This window comes from Eumetopias jubatus, unplaced genomic scaffold (genome assembly GCF_037043125.1).
Source record: "Eumetopias jubatus isolate StellerSeaLion01/CBP00866 unplaced genomic scaffold, mEumJub1_p1.0 scaffold_12, whole genome shotgun sequence".
Lineage (NCBI taxonomy): Eukaryota > Metazoa > Chordata > Mammalia > Carnivora > Otariidae > Eumetopias > Eumetopias jubatus.
The window spans coordinates 49,135,174-49,159,486 of record NW_028274818.1 but is presented as its reverse complement, the minus strand read 5'-3'; the positions used below and the strand labels follow the sequence as shown (position 1 = coordinate 49,159,486).

The window sequence follows — 24,313 nt, the reverse complement described above, 5'->3', positions numbered from 1 at the left end:
GGGATCAAGTCCCGTGTCAGGCTCCCTGCTCAGCGGGAGCCTGCTTCTCCCTCTGTCCCTCCCCCTGCTTGTGCTGTCTTTCTCTCTCTGTCAAATGAATAAATTAAAAATATATATATATTTTAAAATAAATAAATAAATAATAAATTTTAAGTGCAGAGGGAGACATTTCAGAAGAGCATTACAGGTCGAGGGAACAGAATCTGCGGAGACCACGAAGCAAGTCAGCTCTCGCCAGGTTCCAGTAACTGGAAGGAGGAGTAATCTCTTCCCATGTCCCCTCACCGGTCTGCGGGCAAATAGATGGCAAGATCCTACCCTGGGTTACTTTATATCCCCAGGGCCCTGCCCACGATATTTATGAACGAGTGAATGAATATACTCTATGTTCGAAAACCAGAGGTATGATTTTTTGTAAACAGAGACTCTAACATGCAAATACCTGAGCCTGAAGAACATTCGTTGCCACATCTACCACCGCCAGGCCTGTGGCCCCAGCTGCTGCCGTCACTAAAACAGTTTCTCTGCCAGAGAAAGATGAACGTTACCTCAGAAACCCTCAAAAATCAACCAATCATATGATTTCATGAACATTTTAAAGCAAGAAGAGGACTTAAAGCCCAGTTCATTCAGCCCTTCATGGACACCCATTCTCCGGGCTTTGGGGCTGGCTTATATATGTCACTGCCTGATCGGTGCAAATTTGGTCCACTTGAAGACTTCCCAGGAAAAATATCCCTTAATCTCTCTAGGGAGCCTCTTCCTCATGACAAGGGCAACTCTTCCTTTGGCCTACCACTCCAATTTCTGCTTCAGAAATTCTGTCCTAAGATCACACTCATACTAAACATTGCTGAAGTTTAGAAGGTGGTGATCAAGGAATGGCCACTATTCAGTTAAAGTCACCTCTCTGGAGAAATTCTGATCTCTCTGAAAAGGGCAAGAGGCAAATATTGCAGGTAAAGTGGGAAACTTCTGCACCTTTGAATTTGAAATACCCTAGTTAGGCACACCCAACCATGCCTCACAGAAACAAATACCACAGGACTCCATTAAAACCAGACTAAAACAAGTTTACATAAACCAACTCTCTAAAATGTAAGGTTTGAAGCACCTGGGTGGCTCAGTTGGTTAAGCGTCTCCCTTTGGCTCAGGTCATGATCCTGGAGTCCCAGGATCAAGTCCCACATCAGGCTCTCTGCTCAGCGGGGAGTCTGCTTCTCCCTCTGACCCTCCCCCCCCTTGCTTTCTCTCTTTCACTCTCTCTCTCTCTCAAATGAATAGACAAAATCTTTTTTAAAAATGTAAGGTTTTCAGGGTACCTGGGTGGCTCAGTTGATTAAGCACCTGCCTTAAGGGTCCTGGGACTGAGCCCCATGTCGGGCTCCCTGCTGAGCAGGGAGCCTGCTTCTCCCTCTCCCTCTGCTTGTCTCTCCCGCTGTTTGTGTGCTCTCTCTCTCTGTGTCAAATAAATAAATAAAATCTTTTAAAAAATAATAAAAGAAATGAAGTAGAAGAAAATGTAAGGTTTGGGGCGCCTGGGTGGCTTAGTCCTTAAGCGTCTGCCTTCGGCTCAGGTCATGGTCCCAGGGTCCTGGGATCAAGCCCCGCATCAGGCTCCCTGCTCCGCGGGAAGCCTGCTTCTCCCTCTCCCACTCCCCCTGCTTGTATTCCCTCTCACTGTGTCTCTCTCTGTCAAATAAATAAATAAAATCTTTAAAAAAAAAAAAGAAAGAAAGAAAATGTAAGGTTTTCCAGGAGGTGATCTCTAGAGTGGCCAGGTTCAAAAGAGCTATTTCCCCAAATTCATATTGGACAAGTTCACAGTCTATCATTCCATCTCAGACACCGACCCCTATCTCAGGTCACTACCTTCCTTTGGCCTTTCCTGACACCAACTGAACAAGAGCTAAAGGTTAGGGAGGGGAGGGGAAGGGGCAAGGTCTTGCTGGGCACTTCTGATCTCAGAAGGAGATATTAGCCCTGGGTTGTCTACAGAGCGTCTTACCCAGGCCGAGTGCATGCCCTATGCTCCAAGGCCAAAATAGCAGTGCCATAAGATACAGGCAAGGTAGCAGCTTCTCGGAGGGGGACCCTTTCTGGAATCTGCCACAGTGTCTGTAAAAAGAGATAACAGTAACTTAGGGATTAAGCACATGTACCTGTTCATAAAGGCTGCTCAGTAAACATTATGATCCGATTGAGTGACTGATTTGTAAAAGGAACCAAGCCTGTCAGGAACCAAAACCCACCAGAAGTCAAAACCAAGCAAGCTGTGACAGAGTTCAAAACCTGGGTATATGGGTCTTCACAAATCCCAAGGCTGGCATCTAGCTCGGGATGGAACCACGTTTCAGAGAATGGAACTGTACTGTAATAGATGAATCGGATGGTGGTTAGGTCCTTTTTACCTCAATAAAGCTGTGGGAAAAAAAATGTGTACTCTTCACCACTAGGGGCCGCCATTCACATCCTATACATGCCTACCCCACCACCCTGGCTGGCGCCATTCCCAAGACTAGCTCTTTCACAAACGTGATGTGGGGGAGAAACCTATTATATCCACCTCAATGCCCCAAACCAGTTTTTCTACCAAAACTACCTATGGTCCAATTGGACAGCCAGCCAGTTGCCCCAGGACTCGCAAAACAAAATGTCCTTCTTCATCTCACGACTCCACACAAACAAAGCTCTGTGCAGGGTTGTCACTCCAACATAGAAAAGGCTTTAGCATTTGAAAGAAAGAAGTGCTTGGCTGAGAAACAAATACAAAGAAGGAAGAGAGAAGAGTAACAAGGAATGAGAGCTAGGTGGAGATTAAAGAAAAGAAAGGAGAAAAAAAATCTCCAAGCAGACAGACTGAGAGCTAGGGATACCTTTGGGTCAATGATGCATTCTTCAGCCATACCATTAAAGCCACTCACGCCAATAACTCGGTCTCCCTGAAGAGAAAACATTAAGGGCTTCTTCAAATGCATGGCCTTGCTGTTTACCTCTTACAAATTAATCAAAAAAAGAAAGAAAATCTTTCTTCCTGACCCATAAGACACAAGTTTGTCAAAATCATCTATTCAGAGTTAACGTTTAGTAAATAATTCAACCATCTTCTCAATACCCCCAACAGGATGCCAAGACAATATGAGCACATTTTGGACAGGACAGAGTAAGGAAAAAGTTGAAATAAATTAGAATCCCAGATTCTTTTTCACAAGAGACTGAAACTTGAGAATGTTCTATCCTCTCAGTAACTGAAGACTGAGGTGCTGGCTTCTTTAGTAATACAAGGTTTTACGAAGCCAGGAACTTCCACCGGCTTCCTTCCTCCAATTCAGAATTAGTTTCTTCCCCCTTCATCTCGGTTTCCCTCTGGTGTCTGTTGGCAAAGGCCAAGAGAAGCAAGACGCTTTGGCTGCAAATGAGGTTAGCACATTTCTCAGGGCTACACACACAATTCCCTAGATTTCAACTCATTTACCTCTTTCACTGTGCTGACATCTGTGCCTGTCTCCAGGACAGTCCCAGAAAACTCCATTCCTAAAACAAATTGTTTAAACACTAGGTTATCTATAAAGCCCAGCACCATGGAGACGAGAAAAGCCTGATCAACAGGCCATTCCATCCACTCTTTAGAGCTGAGAGGGCTTAAGTGTCCCCCCACGACCCCCCAGGGGAAGAGCATTGTACCCAAAGCACAGGAAAGTGAACTTAAGATTTCATGATCACAACCTGAAAGGTGATAGCAGTCCTATTCTTACCAATTTACAAATGAAAATTTCAAGAATGGGCAAAAACACAGAATCACAGATACACCAGTACTTTTGATCCTGCTCACGGGGGCCTTGGGGGGCTCTTTACAGCACCCCAATTACAATGTTCATCATAGTGTATTTATCTGTTTCTGTATCTCCTCTTGTAGACTGTGAGGCCCTCAAGGACATGAACTGTATTTATTCATACAGTACGTGGCTCAATTTGGATGAACTGATGTCGTCTGCTCTTTCCTCTTCCACCTCCAAAATTTCTGAATTTAATGATCCATACATTTCCCACTTAGGCTGCCAAAGGAATAACTCAATTGACTATGACATTTTCCCCCCCACCCAGCACGTCAGCAAATACAGAGGGAAATGGTTCCAAATGTTGAAACACAACAAAACACAGCAACTATTTTACAATCACTGTATCCTTCATAGTGTATGTCTGTATACAATATGCATGTACTATCCTATCTCTTTAAATTTCAACAACAAAAAGCAGTCATTTGTCCACATATTCACTATCTAAATGTAATCAGATTGGGCATAATTAAAATCAGACAGTGGACTGCTAGAAATGTATAAACTTTTTCTTCTTTCTGATCCTCTGATATTAGGTTTCTTTGGGAATATGTGTTTGTGAGGACTGACAGTTTTAGCTGCAAACATGTTTATGATCCTTCAGTGAAAAAACAATACTGGGCTCCCGGGTGGCTCAGTTGGTTGGGCGACTGCCTTCGGCTCGGGTCATGGTCCTGGAGTCCCGGGATCGAGTCCCTCATCGGGCTCCCTGCTCAGCAGGGAGTCTGCTTCTCCCTCTGACCCTCTTCCCTCTCGTGCTCTCTATCTCTCATTCTCTCTCTCTCAAATAAATAAATAAAATCTTTAAAAAAAAAGAAAAAACAATACTGAGGCACTCACAAGGAATGAGAGAGACGAGGACCAATGAGGATTCCGATCAGAATTCTGCCGGACATGATACGTAAAAATTCATTTGTTCATTTATGTGTTGTTAACGTCTTTATTGAGCATCTACTATGAGCCAGGCACAATACTAAGATGGGGGATGAAACTAGGGGCCAGACAGTCATAGAACCTTCCCACAAGAGGCTCACTAGTGCTTCTAATCAGTGGTGAGGCTGACGTATCTGAAGCATCACTGTGGGCAGGCAAGCAACACCAGCGTCGTGCCTGAGAAGCACACAGTTCTGAAAGCTCTGTAGCTTCTCTCCTGAGCAGTCACTTGGCCCCTTCATACTCACCAGGTGTGAAGGGAAGTTGGGGCTTTTCCTGATACTGACCACGGCAGACCAAAATATCAGCAAAATTAACTCCACAGAAATGGACATCAACTCTGACCTGCAAAGGAAACATAGCAGCAGGACACTCCTGGGTGGCTCAGTTGGTTCATCGACGGCTGTTAATCAGCTCAGGTCCTGATCCCGGGGTCCTTGGATTGAGCTCCGTGTCGGGCTCCCTGCTCCACAGGAAGCCTGCTTCTCCCTCTCCCACTCCCCCTCTGCTCCTGCTCTCTCTCAATCGCGCTCACTCTCTCACTTTCTCCCAAATAAATAAGATCTTTAGGGAAGGGGTGCCTGGGTGGCTCAGTCGGTTAAGCGGCTGCCTTCGGCTCAGGTCATGGTCCCAATGTCCTGGGATCGAGCCCCGCATCGGGCTCCCTGCTCAGTGGAAAGCCTGCTTCTCCCTCTCCCACTCCCCCTGCTTGTGTTCCTGCTCTCGCTATCTCTCTCTCTGTCAAATAAATAAATAAAATCTTAAAAAAAAAAATCTTTAGGGAAAAAAAAAAGCAGGGGGTGGAGCAGAAGAGCAGCAAAGCAGAGTGGTGCATGTCCATGGAGACAAAGTTCATTCAATTACACCAAAATAGTTCCTGAATATCTACTATATGTCGAGTACTGAACTAAGTGCCTGTGTGCAATCGTGAGGCAAAATGGACAGGTTCTTGCCTTCATGGAGCTAAGAGTATGGCAGATATCTGATATCTGTCTACAGCCATCCCACCTGAATGCACCCCATCTAGTCTGATCTCGAAAGCTAAGCACGGCGGACCTGGTTAGTACTTGGATGGGAGAAGACAGACATCAGCCAAGTAATTGTGATGATTTATGTTTTAAATTACAACTCCTACACAGAATGTTAAGGAGAAAAATATATGGTGCTAACACAAGCAAACCTGATGGCATGTGCAAAGGCCCTGTGATGGGAACAAAAGAAAAACGAGTGAGCTCAGAGCACAAAGAGGAGAAAGAGATGGGGCTACAGAGCAGGGCCCACACCATCCAAGGGTGTGTAGTCTTTACTGAGGCTCTGAGCCTTCACAGTACAAACAGTGGGAAGCCATTAAAGGATTTTAAGCAGAAGGGTAACATGACCAGCTGTTCTGGGGATCAGCAATCATCTTGGAGGCCAGTTCTAGATCCCCAGTTTCTGTGCTTCATGCCCAGGCTAGAGCAGAGGCAGGCCTGCAGCATTGTAGCCAGCACTTTTTCCAGACCCTGTAGGCCAGTGGTTCTCCAAGTCTGGTTCCCAGACCACCAGCTTCAGTGTCACCTGGGACCTTACTTAGACTTTCAAATTCTCAGGCCTCACCCCGACGTAAGGAATCAGACACTCTGGGGACAAAGTCCAGCAATCTGTTTTACCAAGCCCCAGGTGATTCTGACACAGGCTGAGAACAGAGCCAAGAAACAGGAGAAAATGAAGGCTGAGAGACAGAATCGCTGACATTCATTTCCTTGTTTGCTTACATTTCCCATTTAGGACAGAGGAAGCCATGTTGGTGAGGAGACATTTCTATGGACAAAATGCATCCAGTCAAGAATGTTTTGAGTGTCTCCCGTGTGCCAGGCACCATTCCAGAGTATGAGGATTTGATGGTGAGTAAACTCACAGAGACCCAACTCCCATGAGCTAATTCCTTACGAGGCAGTGTCTGGGCAAAGAACGGAACCAAGGAGCCCAGCCTTCAGGCTGCGCACACTGTGTGCATGATGCACCAGCTGTTGACATGTATGGCGCTCATAGGTCCTCAAGCCACTCCACTTTGCCTCAAGGATGATTCAAGAATAAACGTCTTGGGTGCCTGGGTGGCTCAGTCCTTAAGTGTCTGTCTGCCTTTGGCTCAGGTTGTGATCCCAGGGTCCTGGGATCGAGCCCCATATCGGGCTCTCTGCTCGGCAGGAAGCCTGCTTCTCCCTCTCCCACTCCCCCTGCTTATGTTCCCTCTCTCACTGTGTCTCTCTCTCTGTCAAATAAATAAATAAAATCTTTAAAAAAAAAAAGAATAAACATCTTTCAGCACATGAATCCCAGGAAGCAGACCAGCTGCCATCATATGCTCACTCAAACAATCCATTTCACAACAGAGTCCCTGCTAGGGAAGTGACACTTTAGGGCTGCAGCTGCCTTGCTCCCTCTCACCAGGGGTCCCTGACGCTGAGGCTCCCTGCTTTGCTTCACCTTGTCAGAGGTTCTCATTCTCCATTCGAGATGACATCGTGTCACCAGAGAGGTCACCCGGCAGAGCCAAAGTGACTTCCACATTTCACTGGAAATGCCCACAATCCTAAACCAATCCCACCCCACATCAGGGCACTCCCCAGAGGAGGGCACAAGATACACACTAAGAATTATAGGACAGACGTTACCGGACTGGTCTGGGGGAGGAGGCAGGACAGAACACTAAATGCTGACACTGAAGAGGAAGCCAAAGATGGGGTCCATTTCTGTGTATTAAACCAATAACCTGCAAGGGGCTATGCAAAGTCGTGTGCAAATCAGAATTGTCTGTTTCTAAGGCAACAGCTCTGGGGCCTTCAGCAAGAGGTCTACATTTGAGTTTGGGGGCGCAATCTTCCTTCAGCCCTTATGGCCTTTTTGTGAACCCCGAAAGGGCCCTTCCGGCCCAGGACGGAGCTGCGCTCCAGGCTCCCGGTCGCCCCCTAGGTGAGCACTTGGGAACTCCATTTAGGACCGAAGGCCGCGGGGGGGGAGGGGGGGAAGGGGTGGCGGCAGAGGGGAGAGTGAAAGGGAGCGTCGGGGGTCCCGGGGATAGGCCAGTCACCACCCTACCTCGTGAGGCCGGACTGGGCGGGAGGCGACCTCCTCGATGGCCAGGGGCTGCTTCAGCTCTGTGCAGAGCGCGGCGCGGTAGTGGCGGCCGCAACCCGGCCCCGCCCTCCTGCAACACAGAGCAAGCGGCGGATTACAGCCCCCCCCCCCCCCCGGCTACCTCTCGGGGCCCAGGGGAGAGTCGGGGCCCCACCTGCAGAGCCACGCCCGAGAGAGGCCCCGGCCCCGAGCCACCGCCGCCATGGCCCGGGGCAGAGCGGCGCGCGAGGGGTGGTCCAAGGTGGCAGGAAGCGCGGGACACAGCGCCGGCCCCGCCCCGGCCCCGGGGACCGCGGAAGAGCGTCCGGCGAGGGGCCCACGGGCCGCAACCCGACCCGGGCAGGCGGTGGCGGCCGGTACCGCGCCCGGGTCACCCCACCCGCAGGGCGCCCTGCTTCCCCGGGGGTCTGAGCCCTTTGGGCCCCCGGCCTCCCCGGTCTCCCCGGTCTCCCCGGTCTCCCCGGTGGTGGAGCTCGCTGGAGAGGAAAGAAAACAAATAAAAGGAATAGATCGGCGGGGATTAAGCTCTGTTGACATTTTACTAGCAAATTTGGGAGACTTTTAAAGCCACACCTAATGATATGTAAATAGCGGTTCTTGGGTCCCTCTGCACTGCGAAATCCTAAATGCACAGGTAAAGGCCTTAATGTCTGCATCAAAACCTTGCTGGAGTTCAATTCTTGTTACTAATTTTCTCACATTTGCGGGACTATTTACACTAAAATTATACAGTTACTAGTAATCCACCGTTGAATGATCTTACGCAGATCCAAAGAACACTTTTTTTTTTTTTTAAGATTTATTTATTTACTTTGAGAGAGTGAGAGCACATGAGAGGGGGTAGGGGCTAGAGGGAGAAGCAGGCTCCTCGCTGAGCAGGGAGCCTGATGCGCGACTCGATTCCAGGACCCTGAGATCACGACCTGAGCCGAAGGCAGTCGCTTAACCAAATGAGCCACCCAGGCGCCCCAAAGAATACTTTCAATTAAAGGCAGGCCCAAAGCTGGTGGTTTTTATATTCCTGATGCCTCTATTATGCCTGACACATAACAGACGGTCAATAATTGACTCAATGACTACTTAGTTCCTTGGTGAACAGGTATACTCTGCAAAAACATAACAATATAATCTGTGAAATATTATGAAACTGGGTAGATTTCTGTTGCACCAGTAACCAAATATTTATGTATATTAGCAAGATAAGAGAAGCACATAATCCTGGGAAGAATATTTCATTTGACAGATGGCTTTTAATCACACCCTGGTGTCTTCAAAAGACATCCGGTCAAAGAACATAGCCTCTCAGGTTCAAGCCCAGCTCTACCACCTGTCTGTGTGGCTTTGGCATTACAACTGATGTCTGTGGGCCCCAGTTTCCTCCTCTATAAAGTGAAAGTATCAGACAGGATCATTCCCGAATTGCTAAATTCTTTCATTTTTTTGGTGGAAAATAGTCCAAGATAGCAAATGACCTAGAAGGAATGATCAGGGGTGGAACAAAGGGAAAACAGAGCAAAAATGAAGGAGCAATGAACTTCTGAGATTATGGCCTAGAAGCTTGGGTAGGAGAGGAATCCAAGAACCAGGCCCCCACCACAGGTGCTAAGTAGAGGTCACTGCCAGAGAATCTAAAAAGTCATTTTAGCCCTTGACTCCATCAGGAGGCAACTCAGGCTTAAAAGGAACAAGGACTAGAAAGTGAGAAGATGAAAAAAGTTTATTTCCAGTGAACTGCTCTGTGAACTCTTAGTCATTGGGCACATAAAATCAAGCCAGGAATCAAAATGAACCTTCTGGTTGCCAAATAACAACAGTGAGCAACAAGAAATCTCACGTTTATGAAGTGTGAAACAAGGATTGATTGTCCTGAGGACGAAATGAGTTGTTACATATGGAAAATGTTTTGTAAAATATTAGGTATTTATACAAGATATAATTTTCAATGGAACTCCTTGGAAGTAACAACCATTTCTTAATCTCCTTTATGTTTGAAGTACTTTGCACATGCAACACTTTTAGGCATTTAATACATGTTTATCTAACAAATTGTTAAATGAGCACTCAATTATCTAGCATCAATTTTCCAGATAATTGGAAATATCTTTAAGCATCAAGTCTTCTATTTTTAAGTATTTTTATGGAAATTTTTTCTATTGTGGTTTTTATAATAGCCTTGTCATTCTCAGAGAATATGAAAATCAGTGAGTTTTGGGGAAATCTATCAATGCGGCATTCTACATGTCTAACAGTATCTGAAGAAAATAGTAAAAGTCCCTTTAAGAAGAATCTTGGAGGGAGATGAAAGTATCTTAACTAAATGAGGTGATTTTAAGCATTTATATGCAAAATAACTTTCACATTTCCGAAGAGCTTCAAAGGTAAGTGACAAGGCATTCAATGGTAGTTGCTATAGTAGCAAAAGAAATATTTAGCCTATCCATAGAGGAGCTGCCACCACACCATACTGTCTAGTTTTTGTTATCATTTCTGATTACTTTGTTTTAACTGAGGGTAAGATGGAAGAGTGGACAGGAAGAATACAACTGGAGCCCTGGGGAAGACTGAGACCAAGCAGCGATATCTGAACGGGTCAGTCCTCTGAGAAGAAAAAGAAAGAACCCAGAGCTGCTCTGCAAACCAGTCTGAGGGGCTCCCTAGGAAGTAGAAGAGTAACAGATGACTCTTCCTTCTGGTACAACTCACATGAAGAGATAATACTGAACATCCAGCAGCTGCTAGAGGGCTGAAGGTGGAGAAGCAAGTCAGAGCTGAATACACAAGCAGCTATATTTCCACAGAATAATGGACAAATAATATACAAACAATATTACCACTGTACAGGACTATGCTGAAAAGGTAAAAGTATCCTCCACAGTTAGAATGCTTTATCCAACAGTTTGTCAGCTCCCCGAGAATAGACACTGGGTCTCAGTGGCCCAGAGCTTACCACCATATCTGTGGCTAGCCTGTAGCAGGTGCTTGGTACATTACGAACCTGGGAAGCAAGGAGCCCTACAAGCTGAGTGGAGGAGGTCCCAGCACATTACTATCCCAAGGCACAAAACCAAAACATTTTAAGAGTTTGGACTCATTTCCCTGCCTAAATATGCAGCTGCTGGGTATGATCTGACCTTTCTTCTGACTGGTTTGTATTGCCATTGTAGATATAAATTATTACCTTCCATCACAGGGATGTCCTCCAAGATTCCTGAGGTGTGGCGGAGTAGTTTGCCTTTTCACTGAATTCCCCCAAATGGCTCTTTCTGGTTGTTGCAGTTGGGGTTAACCTATCAGCCTCAGAGATGAACTTTGGCTCTCTACACACATAGTACATATGGACCTTCCACTCTATTCCAAGAACTCTGTAAGCTATGCTATGTCACTTATTTTGCGCCAACATTCATGGAATCCTAGAATTTCAGAGCTGGGATTGCTCTTCAAGATAATCTAATCAAAGTGCTTCATTCACAAGCCAGAAAGCTGAGGCTCAGGGAGAGACTGGCCCGAGGTCACAGAGCGGAGTTAGTGGCCAGAATAGCATTAGGATCTGCCTTTCCTGGGGCGCCTGGGTGGCTCAGTCGGTTAAGCATCTGCCTTCAACTCCGGTCATGATCCCAGTGTCCTTGAATTAGGTTCCCCGCTCAGCAGGGATTCTGCTTCTCCTTCTCCTCTGCCCCTCCCCCCACCACCACTGCTCATGCGCAGCTCTTTCTCTCTCTCAAATAAATAAATAAGATCTTTAAAAAAAGAAAAAAAGGATCTGGCTTTCCTGATTTCCTGTTTGCTTCTCTTTCTACCGAGCTCTTTGGCATTCGCTCAACACTAGACACCATAATAATAATATTTTGCATTTTCATAGCACTTGGTAAGTTGCAAATCACTGTCACCCAAGTTGGTTCATCCTGCCATCGGTAAGAATAATAATAATTATCATTACAACTAGCACTTATTGGTAATGTTACAAACCAGTCACTAGGTGCTTTTGCATTATTTCATTAGTCCTCATGATTGTCCTGCTCCTGGTATACTATTATTTTCACTCGTTTATGGATTAGGAATGTAGGCTTAAGGTGAAGTAAGTAACTTGCCCAAGGCCACACGGTTAGGAAATGGAGCTATTGAGAAGCCTCCAGAAGCCTGAGTGGCGACATCGGTATCCAGGCACCCAGCCGCCCACTGTACCCCCCTCACACCCCCCTCCAGAGCAGACAGAGAAGCTTTTGTATGATACATTTTAAAGCCATGCTTTGCTTGTGCGCTTAAGCTTAATTTTATAGGAATTTTACAGTAGTTCTAGCCTAGAAAAGAGGAATTCCCTGAAGAAGGGAATACAGAGACAGCAGCCTCCAGGGGATGCCTGCGGTTGAGACAGAAGAGGAGGAGAACACAGCAGTAGGAGTTACTACCCTAATCCATGTAGCCGGAAGCTTGAAAATGTATCAATTTCATTTAAAGTATCATATGTGAGATTAAAAGTGTGATTACAGGGGCGCCTGGGTGGCTCAGTCGGTTAAGCATCTGCCTTCGGCTCAGGGCATGATCCCGGGGTCCTGGGATGGAGCCCCGTGTCAGGCTCTCAGCCCCGCAGGAGCTCACATACACACACAGATTTTAATGAACAATGTGCTGACCGGGTTGCCTCGTGACCAGCCATTACTTCCAGCAGGTACCAGCAGGCATTTGGTCAAAATTCCTGGCACCCCGACGGGCCAATTTGGAACCAGTGGTGGCCCAGGAGCAGGTTGTCGTGGACCCCAAAACTAATCACCAGTCTTTGAAGCCGGGATATATTTTCCATCTTAAACCATAATTATGGAACCAGTTGACAAGTTCCCAAGCATTCTGGCAACTTTATGAAGCTTTTCCAACCCCTCCTCCCCCAGAGAGAACAAATTCTTCCCTTCCATATGTTTTCCCCAGAGAACTTTGTTATAACCTGTATTCGCTCATTAATCTCATTGCTCAGGTAGTATTTATCTGTCTTTCTATCCCAGCAGCTGAGCTGTGAGCATCGTGGATGGTTCTGATGCTAGCATAGCAAAGTGAAAAGAATTGGGGCCTTGAAATCACCTGCACCTGTGTGTGATTCTGGACTTAGCTCCTTACTTATTGGGACCATGGGAAACTATTTAACCTCTCTGGGCTGCCATATCCTCATATGGAAGGCGAGCATAGTAATCCCCACCTGGGGTGGTGGTTGAGAATTTAGCAAGAAAGAGGGTACATGGCAGCACTCAATAAATGGCAGCTCCTATTATGAAGACATTCCCTGCCCTTGAACCCCTCGCCATCTAATGGAGGGAGGCACACTTAATTAGGCATCAAAGGTGCCTGTGATAAGTCCTATGACAGAGGGCCGCAAAGGGGGCTGGGACAGCGCAAGAGAAGGTCAAGCTACCCCAGCTGGAGAGCCTCATTTCAAGAGAGCCTCCCAGAGGAAAGAGGAGGAAGAATTCAGCAGACAGAAGGCACAGCTAAGTGAGTCCCAGGCAAAGGAGTGCAGGAGAGAGAATGTGGCATGTTCAAGAAAATTTAAGTGGTCAGCTATGACTAAAATGATGGCTTTGAGCTGGAGAATGGGTTGAGAGACGAGGCTGGAGAAGCAGGTAGTGTGTAGAAAGGGCATAGGTTTGGGAGTGAGGCAGTCAGGAATCCCAACTTCATCACTTCCCCGCCATATACCCTCATCCAAGGGTCTTCTTTCCGAGTCTCAGTGTCCCCATTTGTAAAGGGATTGTGATTACATGAACTATTATATGTAAAGCGCCTGGCACAGAATATACATTTTTTTAAATGGTAGCAAGTGTTACTTGTCTGTTCCTCTAGGATGGGCTTGGTGGGTTGGCCCACAGGACATACTCATTTGACTGAGTCAATGAAAGGATGGATGAATGGGTGAATTCATTCACTTTACACATACTTATTAGATACCACCCATGTGCCAGGCACTGTTCTAGTCACTGGGGATACAGCAGCGAGCATAACAGACAAAAATCTCTGCCCTAGTAGGACTTGCAGCTCATCAATGAAGAAGAAAAAGGAGGCCACTGGTGTCCGTGAGGGGACAGTCTACTTCAGAGCCCAGATAACCCATGTAGCTCCAGGGTTATCTGATGAAAAGCTGATCAACTGACAAAGCAAGTTTCCAAGAGGTCTGGACAGGAGCCCCACCTCCTAGCAATAAGAAGGCTCGTGCCCTTCCCTTAATGCTTCTCACTTATCAGCCCCCAGCTTCCTGTTGTGATCCAGGGGAACTGGCGAGTTGTGTTGTTGGCAGGAAGAAATGTCAAGGAGGGCTCAATTCATTCTTGGGCTCTGGGTCTAAAGTGGTGGCAAGAGGAAATAGGAAAGCAGCATGCACACAAAAAGGCTATGGAGAGAGAGATTGGCCTATCAGAGCCACCAAGTGATAAGGGAGATAAGGGAGATTTGCCCAATTTAGCAGCCTTGTGCTGCGTGGAGGTTTTATTTCAATAGCAGGATAATCATATTTCACATGTGTATATCTCTTTACAGAAAGGGCTGGCCTAGGGGGATCTCATTTAATCCTCAGGACTACAAGGTAGGAATTAACCCTATTTAATCCCATCTCTCTCCACTGCCTCCTGCCCTGGGGTAGAGAACCATACCCGAGTTTCAATTACAGACCAAAACAACCAAGACCTTCATTCATTCCTCAGCCCTCTCCAGCCAACACCCTATTCATCTCCTCCCCCCACCCCAGCAGGGCCAAGAAGGCAGCTCCGTTGCTCTCCTTCCATGCATTCTCCTCTGGATCTTCCCCTAAGTGCCCTGAAGTTGTTCTTGTTACGGTCACCACCGATGTCCCATCTGCCGAGTCCAATCAGTCCAATGGAGGCCAGTCAGTCTGCATCATCATGAGCCTCCAACAGCATTTGGAGCCAGTCTCTCCCGTTCCCTCCCACTTAGCCCACTCCTTCTCAGTCGCCCTTCCTACCAAGGGTTCTTTCTACCACCCTTCTCTCTCTCTCTACGTGAACTCTCTTTTCATCTTCAAAATCCTGCTCCAGCTCCTGATCTGTGGGGCCTCCCTCACCGCAGTGTCCCCACCTCTCACCTTCTTGCTCTTCTCCCCCACCTCAGGAACATGTACAGTCCCCTCTTCTTGCCTTCTTGGCCACTCTTCCGTAGCTTCAGCAAAGCACAGATCACATTGTGTTGAGACTGTGCGTCCATGTTCCCTAGGAGATTACGAACAAGTTCAGGATGGAGTCATTGACTTCTCCGTTTTTGCATTCTCAGTGCCTGGCACAGGGCCTGGCACATGATAGACGCTTCAGTTTAAAGGTGTTTTAAAAATTCTCACGAGTCAAACTTCTAGGGGGCACCTGGCTGGCTCAGTCGATAGAGCTTGCCACTCTCGATCTCAGGGTCGTGAGTTCAATCCCCACACTGCGAGTGGAGCCTACTTAAAAAAAATTAAAGAGAATAAAAAATTAGAAAGAGCCAAACAGCGAGTATGGGATGGACCCTCATCTTCTGACTTTAAAGGAGTCAGTCTCTCCACCTCGGCACAGAAAAGAGCCACGTTGCAAGTATTTCATTGTCAACTCTTCAACCCCAGCAAATTCTAGAACTCAGCGGACAAGGTGCCAGGAAGGATTTCCTTTTCCCCACAAACAGTGCGTTGCTACCAGGTGTGGAAGAATTGTTTGGTGTTTGTCACCTTCCTTTTGCAAACTCCAGGATAAGAGAAGAAGAAGAAGAAGAAAAAAAAAACAAGCCACCTCCCATTTCTTCCTCCCAGCGGACAGTCACTGCCCTCACTTCCTTTCAAGCCAGGAGGCAGGAAATCTATCCTCATTCGAGAAACTCCTGATCTGAGAAGGGTAGGGAGGGACTTAATGAGACCCTTTGCAGCTGGGCCAGCCCTGAATGTGACCACTACCACCCCGAAATAATCCTCCTGAGGAAACCTTCATAGATACACCTGGAGGGAAGGAAACATCCCCCTTCAGCAGGAATAAACAAGCTTTCTAGAGAGAGGCTCAGAAATCAGGCAATGTGTGCATCGCCAATTACAAGCTCAAGTTCCACCCAAATACACACTATCAAAAGCTTTACCAAGGCCATCATTACATGCACGGGGCCCTCCTGCTGTTTGGGCAACATTTTAGTGCTGCAATGAAGCAACAAGGTAAAGACCGACCCATTCAGCAGCGCTTTGTTTTGACCTGATGACTCACTTCGCCTTGTCATTTCTAACCCCAGGAAGGGGGGAGAAGGAAATGAGGAGGAAAGGGGGGACTGTGTTGTGCATGTAATTTGTTTCCCCATTTCAGACAGCTTTCTAATGAGCTTTCTCATTAAGGGCTCGGTGAGCCTCTGCTTAAAGTTTTCCAGACAAGCAAATGAGCAGGACTGAAATCAGATGGCGTCAGGCCGCCAGCACCTCATGTTTTGTTTTAAAGATTATAATAACGGGGCTAGGGGTGTGAAAGAAAACACGGCTATTTGTGAGAAGAGAGATTTGATAACTCTTTTGTCCAAGATAATTTGAAAATGAATGTCATGGTTTTACCCAATCCCTCATGAAAAATACTAATGTTCATTAATTATTAAAATATTAGAGTGGATCTGTGATAGCATTTCTTTCTATCAACTGGTTCCCATGGAGAGACGTAATTGTCCGGTGCTATCCCAGCCCTGGGTTCGTATTTCCAGTAGGGTACTCATTACACCGCATCAGAGGTAGTATCCCCTCTAAGCTCTGAGCCCGGTGGGGTCGGCACTCGGCCTTACCTCCTTTATATTTCCACAGCCCCACACGGTGTCCAGACACATAGTAGACACTCAATAAATGTGGTTTTACCATTTAACTGAATTCATTAGGTGCTATTAGTACATGAAAACTCACATAAAATAATTAGACTTGAGTATTAGGCTGCAAATCAGGGTAATTTATCACCTTTCAAGGTTCAACAAACTTTTTTTAAAGATTTTATTTATTTATTTATTTGAGAGAGAGAATGAGAGATAGAGAGCATGAGAGGGAAGAGGGTCACAGGGAGAAGCAGGGCTCCTGCCGAGCAGGGAGCCCGATGTGGGACTCGATCCCGGGACTCCAGGATCATGACCTGAGCCGAAGGCAGTCGCTTCACCAACTGAGCCACCCAGGCGCCCGGTTCAACAAACATTTTAATCCTTATGGCATAAGGAATGCCTCACTTGGGATGATTCCAGGGACTTCCACAGACAATATGCGGGAACATTCTAACATAGTGTTGGCCGTGGAAAGTGTGCTCAATAGAAACCAAGTGCCCATTGCCAGGAAGCACACAAAAAGAGAAGAGGGCTTTCACTCCATTCAATTGGAGAATAGGCATCAAGAGAAGGTAACACAGGGGCGCCTGGGTAGCTCAGTTGGTTAGGTGACTGCCTTCAGCTCAGGTCATGATCCCAGGATTCTAGGATCGAGCCCCACATTGGGCTCCCTGCCCAGCGGGGAGCCTGCTTCTTCCTCTCCCTCTGCTGCTCCCCCTGCTTGTGCTTTCTCTCTCTCTCTCTCTCTCTCTCTCTCTGTCAAATAAATAAAATATTAAAAGAGAGAGAGAGAGAAGGTAACACAATCCTTTCTAAAACATTTGCTCAATGGTCCAGCTAAAAATGCTGCTTCCTGCTCGTGTGTCCCAGACTGTACTTTATACTAGAGACCTAGGCGCCTCTGTGTCTCTCTGTTTCTCACTGAGGTCCACACTTAAGCTGTGAGCAAGGAGTCGGTGATCCATCCCTATAAGCAGAGGGATGACCTCGGGTATCCTCAGACTATATATCTGGAACATTTTCTCTGATGGGCATCATCTAGTTTCACTGTGTGACCTGAAGACCGTGCATCCAATCCCTGAAGATGCTGATTAGAAGGACTGGTCTCCCCGCTGGCTTGGCATCCTGGCGTCTCTAGTTTTATCAGATCCCACCATGATTCCGCTTCCTGCTAACGTTCAAGAGCCTCTGGCCCTGGCTTTCTGACCTAGTGGTGCCTTGGATCACTAGAGGGCACCCTGGAACAACATTTCTCCCAGGCTGTGGGCTCTCTGCTCCTGCCAACCGACCAGGGCTACACATAGTTCTGGGCTGCAATTTCCAAGCCCAACCTGGAAACACAGTTTCCTTTAAGAAACTTCGTCCAATTGCCACATCGCCAAATACATCTAGCATGCACTTCCACCGTGGGGCTGTAATAAACCCAACTTGTAAAGAAAAATGAAACTTCCAAGTCACCCTATGATTACTCATTAAATATTTACAGTTACCTCAACATGAGGTATTAAAGAAAGGATTGATAAAAGAAGACATTCTTCCTACTCTCGAGAAAAACGGGGGGAAGATAAGGCATAAATATGAACTCGCTGAAAAATATTTCTAATTAATATTAAATTAATTTTCCAATTAAGAAAAAATAGAACTAATCAGTAACTGAGGCCGGTGCCAGTATAGACACAAACCAGGAGCTCCATGAGGGGCCCTAAGCTGGCTGGGAGAACTTGGAAAGACCAAGGATCCTTGGGAAGGCATCATGGAGAAGGTGGGACAGGAGGGGGAAGGAAGAGGGGAGGTCAGGGCCGCCCAACTGCAGCATGCCTTTCTAATTTGGGGCCCTTCCTTGTGTCTCAGCAGGGACTTAAATAAACATGGCAAATGCAAACATGGGAAGGACCACTGGGCCTTCTGGGGTCAGACTGGCGCAATGCCCACATAGTCAACAAACACTCGTGGGCCACCAGCGTGTGCCGGGGGGGGGACAGGGAGTGCAGGCGGGGTGGGGCACAGGGCAAGCAGGGGCCAGCTCACGCAGAGGAGCCTCGTCACTCCTCTTGAAGACATCCAGGGTTACCCTAAGGGCACTGGGGAGCCATGGAAGGGTTCTGAGCTGGGTTAGTGCTGTGACCAGATCTGCCTTTTAGGGGGCTCTGTCTGTGCCAGCCAGGGTCAGGGCTACCTCAGCATATTAATAAGCCAGTGAAGCCAGAGGCATCGGTCTCTTTCTTTAATTGGAACTTTCTCATTTCCTTCCTCCATCCTTAATCACCAGCTTCCCAGGAAAACCCTTTAAACATGGAGGTCACTTTTTTTTAAAAGATTTTATTTATTTTTACTTGACAGAGAGAGACACAGCGAGAGAGGGAACACAAGCAGGGGGAGTGGGAGAGGAAGAAGCAGACTTCCCACCGAGCAGGGAGCCTGATGAGGGGCTCGATCCCAGGACCCTGGGACCGTGACCCGAGCCGAAGGCAGACGCCCAACGACTGAGCCACCCAAGTGCCAGATAACAGAGGAGGCAGAAATAGCCCAAGAGATGTGACTGTCACACATTGGACGGTCCTTCTGGACTGTCACACATTGGAGGGTCCTCACAAAAGGCCATCTCTGGCGAAGTGGCGGCGGGGGGCAGGGCCTCCCTGGGCTGAGAGGAGTGGGCTGAACCCCGTTTCCTAGGTTGGACGCCCTAAGCACCACCACCGAACTGGTTCAAGGTAATCCAGAGGGAAAACAACAACCCTGCAAATCGATGCACAAAACTGATGTGAACTGAACAAAGAGAGGCCATATCTACCTTCATAACTGCTGTTTTATTGCTCTTATTACTGACTTAGTACTTTCACTTGGCCCACACATCAAACCGTAGACGTCTTAATCGGGCCTCCCATCCTTATCTACCTGGTAGCCCAGAGACAGGTGAAGGCAGTAAACCCACAGGACACCCACAAGAAGCGGAATACTAATGCAGCTGACTGAACTTTCCAATTAAAGTCTAGCTCCATGGTTGTTTGCCTAGAGAATCACCAGAGAGGCACTTTTTGCTTTCCTACCAATTCCGCCCTCATGCCTGTCCCAGGCATCCTGCGCCCTCTCCTCATTTCCTAAAATGGAGGCCTTGTGGAGAACAGGCCTTCGAGTAACACAGTTCCTCAATTCCGGCCTCCGTGGAGACAGCAGGCCTCACGCCCAGTTTCCTTTCCTTCAGAGTAAGGAAGGGTCTGTGTGCAGGGCCGGGAGCCTTGGGCACAAAAATAGAATATTTGAGCATTTGGATTTTCCTTTCCTGACAGTGGACTTACTCAGGAAGAGGCACTTCAACGAGGTTTTTTTTTTTTTTCTGTGTTTTTCAAAAAGCACATTGAATGGGGAGAGCAAAGCTGTGGAGAGACTTCTCAGCCCTATGTTTTTTCTTCCCCAGACAGGCTCAGGTGAGGCACACCTTCCCCCTTAACTGCCTTCTCTGCTGGCACCTAGTTCCTCTCCCACCCCCAGCTTCTAGACTCTTTGCATGCCCCCCAAGTCCCACAAGCACCCCCTCTCTTCAATTGTCGGGCTCATAACCGAGACTTCCCACACAGTGATATGAAGAGACATATGATTCAAGCATCCCCATTCCAGAAATATTATTATAGTCTCAGGAAAAAATAGGGGCCTGCTCAATGTCTGTCACCTGAAATAAACTCCCTGTTCCTTCCCTACTGCTCCTGCAGATGCTCAGTTCTAAAGATTATTCCCATTTATTTTGCCACCGCAGAGGTTCCTAACCCCAGCTAGTGGCTGAGGGAGAGGGAGGAGGGAAGGGGCCCTCTGAAGTTGGCCACCTCGGGGTATGTGAAGCACATGCTTGTCACGTGGAAATAAAATGTGCCCCTAACCTCTGCGACTCCCTAGAGAATCCACAGTTTGTGTCTCTTTGCAGAGCTCAGAACAGCCTGTATGTTCTCCTCTCCCTATTGTGGGCCTGGCGCTTCCCCAATGAGATATCTCCTGGAAAAGCTTTTCCGGTGAGGGGTGGGGACCTTTTGTTCTCTGGGAAATGTGGTGCGGCTAATTAAGAGCATTGTCCTGGGATGGGGGAGGTTCTAGAGACTGTGCTTCCACCGTGCTAGGGAGGCTGCCTCTGACCACTTTTGGAATGTTCTTGATCCCTCTGTCCCTCAGGGCTAACTGTTTTGGGGGAGATTGTGATACAGCCCAATAAAATAAAAATAGATATGTGAAGTGAGATCTCTCTCTTTTTTCTTAACATTTTCTCTGTGATACATTGAGTTTTTATTACTAACTCATTTCAGAGAAGCACCCACCAACAGTTTGGCTTTTGACCCCTACCCACCTGGTAGGAGCTGGAGGTCACAGGACTAATGCCATATTCTGTTTCACCCCATTTCTCACATAATAACATGCAGGCCTGAAGCTAAAGTGAAATTTCTAGCAGCTTTTAATTTTTTTTTAATTGAAGTATAGTTAACTCTAGCAACTATTTTGATTTAGCTCTTGATTGTCAACATAGAAGTAGTTCAACAACTCTGGGTTGTTGGTATCCTACCCTGCACTGCAAAGTTCTTAAAATATCATGTAAGCTCTGCTTGTCCCCACAGTGGCAAATACAGTTAGGAACCAACTTTGTTGAGCCAGTATTCTGCAAGGTTGATCACATTCCTGGTTTGCTCTCTCGGGATTTGAGAATCTTCATGCATTAAATGTTACAAATATTTATTAAGCATTTATTATGTGCTAGGTAGTGTCCTTGGTGCTTGGGCTATATCAGGGAACAAACACATTCCTGCCCTTGCGGGGCTTATTTCTATTCTAGCTAGGGAATAATATACAAATAATAAACAAAATACAATAAATAGATTATGTAATATATTAACAGGCAATAAGTGCTTTGGGAAAAGAGAAAAAGTAGAACAAAGAGCATTCAAGAGAGTGGGGGTGGAGGAAGTGGGCTGTGATCGGGTGGTCAAGGTAGTCAGGAGGTGGTCATTGAGAAGTTGACCGTTGGACAACTCAAGGGAGGTGATGGAGTTAGCCATGTAGATGTCTATGGAAGACAGCGTTTCTGGAAGAGAGGAGAACCAGTGAAAGGACCTGAGGTGAGACCATGCCTAGAACAGCAAGGAGGCCAAAGTGGCTGAAGTAGGAGAGTATGGGAGGAGAGGGCAGACAGGTGGCAGGTTCTAGGTCCAAAGAGCCCCGAATGCCATGCTAAGGATTTTGCCTTTTATTCTGAGTGAAAGAAGGCTTGAACCACAGGAGGTTTTTGAGCCAAGGAATGAAATGGTTATGATGAGGGAGCAGAAGTTTGGCTGAAGACAAAGCATAAGCTGACACCCTGCAACCTCCCCCAGCAGACTCCTGGGTGGGACATGTGTGCCATTTTCCCTGGAATCTCCCAACTATCTTAATGTTGTTTTTTTTTTAAAGATTTTATTTATTCATGAGAGACAGAGAGAGAGAGAGAGAAGCAGAGGGAGAAGCAGGCTCCCAAGGAGCAGGGAGCCCGATGCGGGACTCGATCCCAGGACCCTGGGATCATGACCTGAGCTGAAGGCAGACGCTTAACCATCTGAGCCACCCAGGTGCCCCCAACTATCTTAATGTTAATGCCTTGCTAGATGGGGGGGAAATGACCTTAACCTGACAACAGCAAGGCCTCTGGTATCTTGTAGGTTCTCCTTAGCATATGAAAGTTCTTTTGAAACCTCCCTTTTTCCTTACCTCCCCCAACCCCGCAGAATATAATCCGCTACCCCTCAGAACCCCAGTGCAGCAGCTCTTTCTGCCCACAGGTCTCTGTCCCTGTGCTTTAATAAAATCACCTTTTTGCACCAAAGATGTCTCAAGAATTCTTTCTTGGCCGTTGGCTTCGAACCCTAATAATGTCTTTCCTACATCAATTATACTTAAATTTTAACGGAATCACCCTGGCTGCTAGGTAGGAATAAAAGACTATTAGAGTATCAGCAAAAGTCATGAACCCTAAATATATAAACATTTATTTTTTTTCTCTCTGGATATATTTTGAAAGTAGAGAGAACCAACTAGTTTTGCTGATAGATCGGATGTGGGGTGTGAGAATAAACGTTAAGTCAAGGATGATGGGGAGGCCTTTGGCCTGAGGACCTGGCAGAGGAAATAAGCATTACCTGACACAGGGAAGACTGCACCAGGCTCAGCTGGGGCCCATTTCATCTAAGTCATGTTTTCTGTGGTTCTCATCCACGTGCGCTCATTGTGGTCATGCGGTGGCAACTTGGCCAATTACACTTGCCCAAGAATGCCAGAGGTTCTGCTTTAGTGGATTCGGAGTGGGGGCCCAAAGTATGTATTCAATGTCCACTTTGCGAATCACAGAACTGTAAAATACTATTTGGTACCCTTCTGTGTTTAAAATTCGGAACTCGGTAAAAAAACAAGTGAAAGGGTTTATAGACAACCCTCTCACTGGGATGAACTAGGTACCCCAGGTCCTCCTTTTAGAATGTATTCAGAATGAACTACACAGAGCTTATGAAACAGTTAAAGCTTCAGCACAGAAATGAGAAGTGATAGGGGATAAAGCTACAAGGTTCAGTTCCAATCTCTCTTGCTAGAAAATTGGTTTGGGGACAGTTGTGTCCTGAGTAGGTTCCTTTGATGCTCACCTCGTGGGGGCTATATAAACATGAAGCCAAGCACCATCCCTCTTGCGGTGACCACGAGAGAGGAGAGATGGAAAGGTAAGCCTTCGGTGTAAAACAAGCCGGAAGACGGGACACCTGCATGGCTCAGTCGGTTAAGCATCTGTCTTGGGCTCAGGTCATGATCTCAGGGTCCTGGGATCAAGTCTCGCATTGGGCTCCCTGCTCAGTAGAGAGCCTGCTTCTCCCTCTGCCTGCTGCTCCCCCTGCTTGTGCTCTCTCTCTTTGTCAAATAAATAAATGAATAATCTTAAAATAAAGTAAAATAAACCGGAAGACAAAAGTATCTCCAGGGAGGTTTGGGGCATGATTAAAAAGGGGCACATTGATACTGTCACCTCAGGCACTATTTATAAATGTTAATGGTAAAGGGTACGGATCCCAGTCTCTAGATTGAAAAACTGAGACTCAGGCAGGCCAAGTTCACATGCTTGTACTCAAATAACAATTCGGTGATAAAACTGGGCCTCAAAGTGACAAATCAAAGGCCAGTTTGCTGGTTCCCAGAGCGGTCAGCAGTTCCTCGTCATAATCAGTTCCACCAAGATTTGGAATCCCTCAATGAAAGGAAAAGTGGCATAATGAAGCAGCATTCAACGGGGACCTTCTATTCAGCCTGACTCCCAGCCATCCTGGATCATTTTCTCAAACCATTTGTTTCCGTGTGGTGGGGGTGTGAACATGGAGGACAAAATGGCACCTACTTACTCCATTTTGCTGCTCCCTGTGTGTCTGACTCACACCTGCTGACAGGAATGAGCCCCGGCGTCGTCATTCCCTGTGGAGCTGGAGGTGGATTTTAACTTGCCCTTGCCCTCCCCGCCGTCAGAAAGACTGTCAGCTTAGTTCTGATTTAAAAACAAAAAAGAAAAGAAAAAAGAAAGAAAGAAAGAAAGAAAGAAAGGAACAAAGCAACTCCACAAACCTTTATTACTCAGCAGGTCACTAGAGGCGGAAGGAGAG

General features: G+C 46.9%; 1 protein-coding gene across 13 annotated transcripts in view; it reads right to left on the bottom strand.

Annotated features, from left to right (window-relative positions):
* Positions 1-8,122, bottom strand: part of LOC114200083 (protein Cryzl2-like) — a 38,415-nt gene extending 30,293 nt beyond the window's left edge. For 10 of the 13 annotated variants that reach the window (XR_015766473.1, XR_015766474.1, XR_015766476.1 and 7 more), the window contains exons 1-7: positions 8,041-8,122; positions 7,848-7,956; positions 5,018-5,114; positions 3,476-3,534; positions 2,877-2,942; positions 2,009-2,118; positions 443-524 (exon numbers count right to left, since the gene is read on the bottom strand). Coding sequence is in view for 8 of the 13 variants with exons in the window: in XM_028092065.2 (XP_027947866.1) it covers positions 443-524; positions 2,009-2,118; positions 2,877-2,942; positions 3,476-3,534; positions 5,018-5,114; positions 7,848-7,956; positions 8,041-8,090 (573 nt within the window). In the remaining 5 variants the exon portion in view is untranslated. Of the gene's footprint in view, positions 1-442; positions 525-2,008; positions 2,119-2,876; positions 2,943-3,475; positions 3,535-5,017; positions 5,115-7,847; positions 7,957-8,040 lie in introns of those variants that run through there. The other 3 variants (XM_028092067.2, XM_028092072.2, XM_088016944.1) reach the window with 3 other exon arrangements.
* Positions 8,123-24,313: the final 16,191 nt, after the last annotated feature.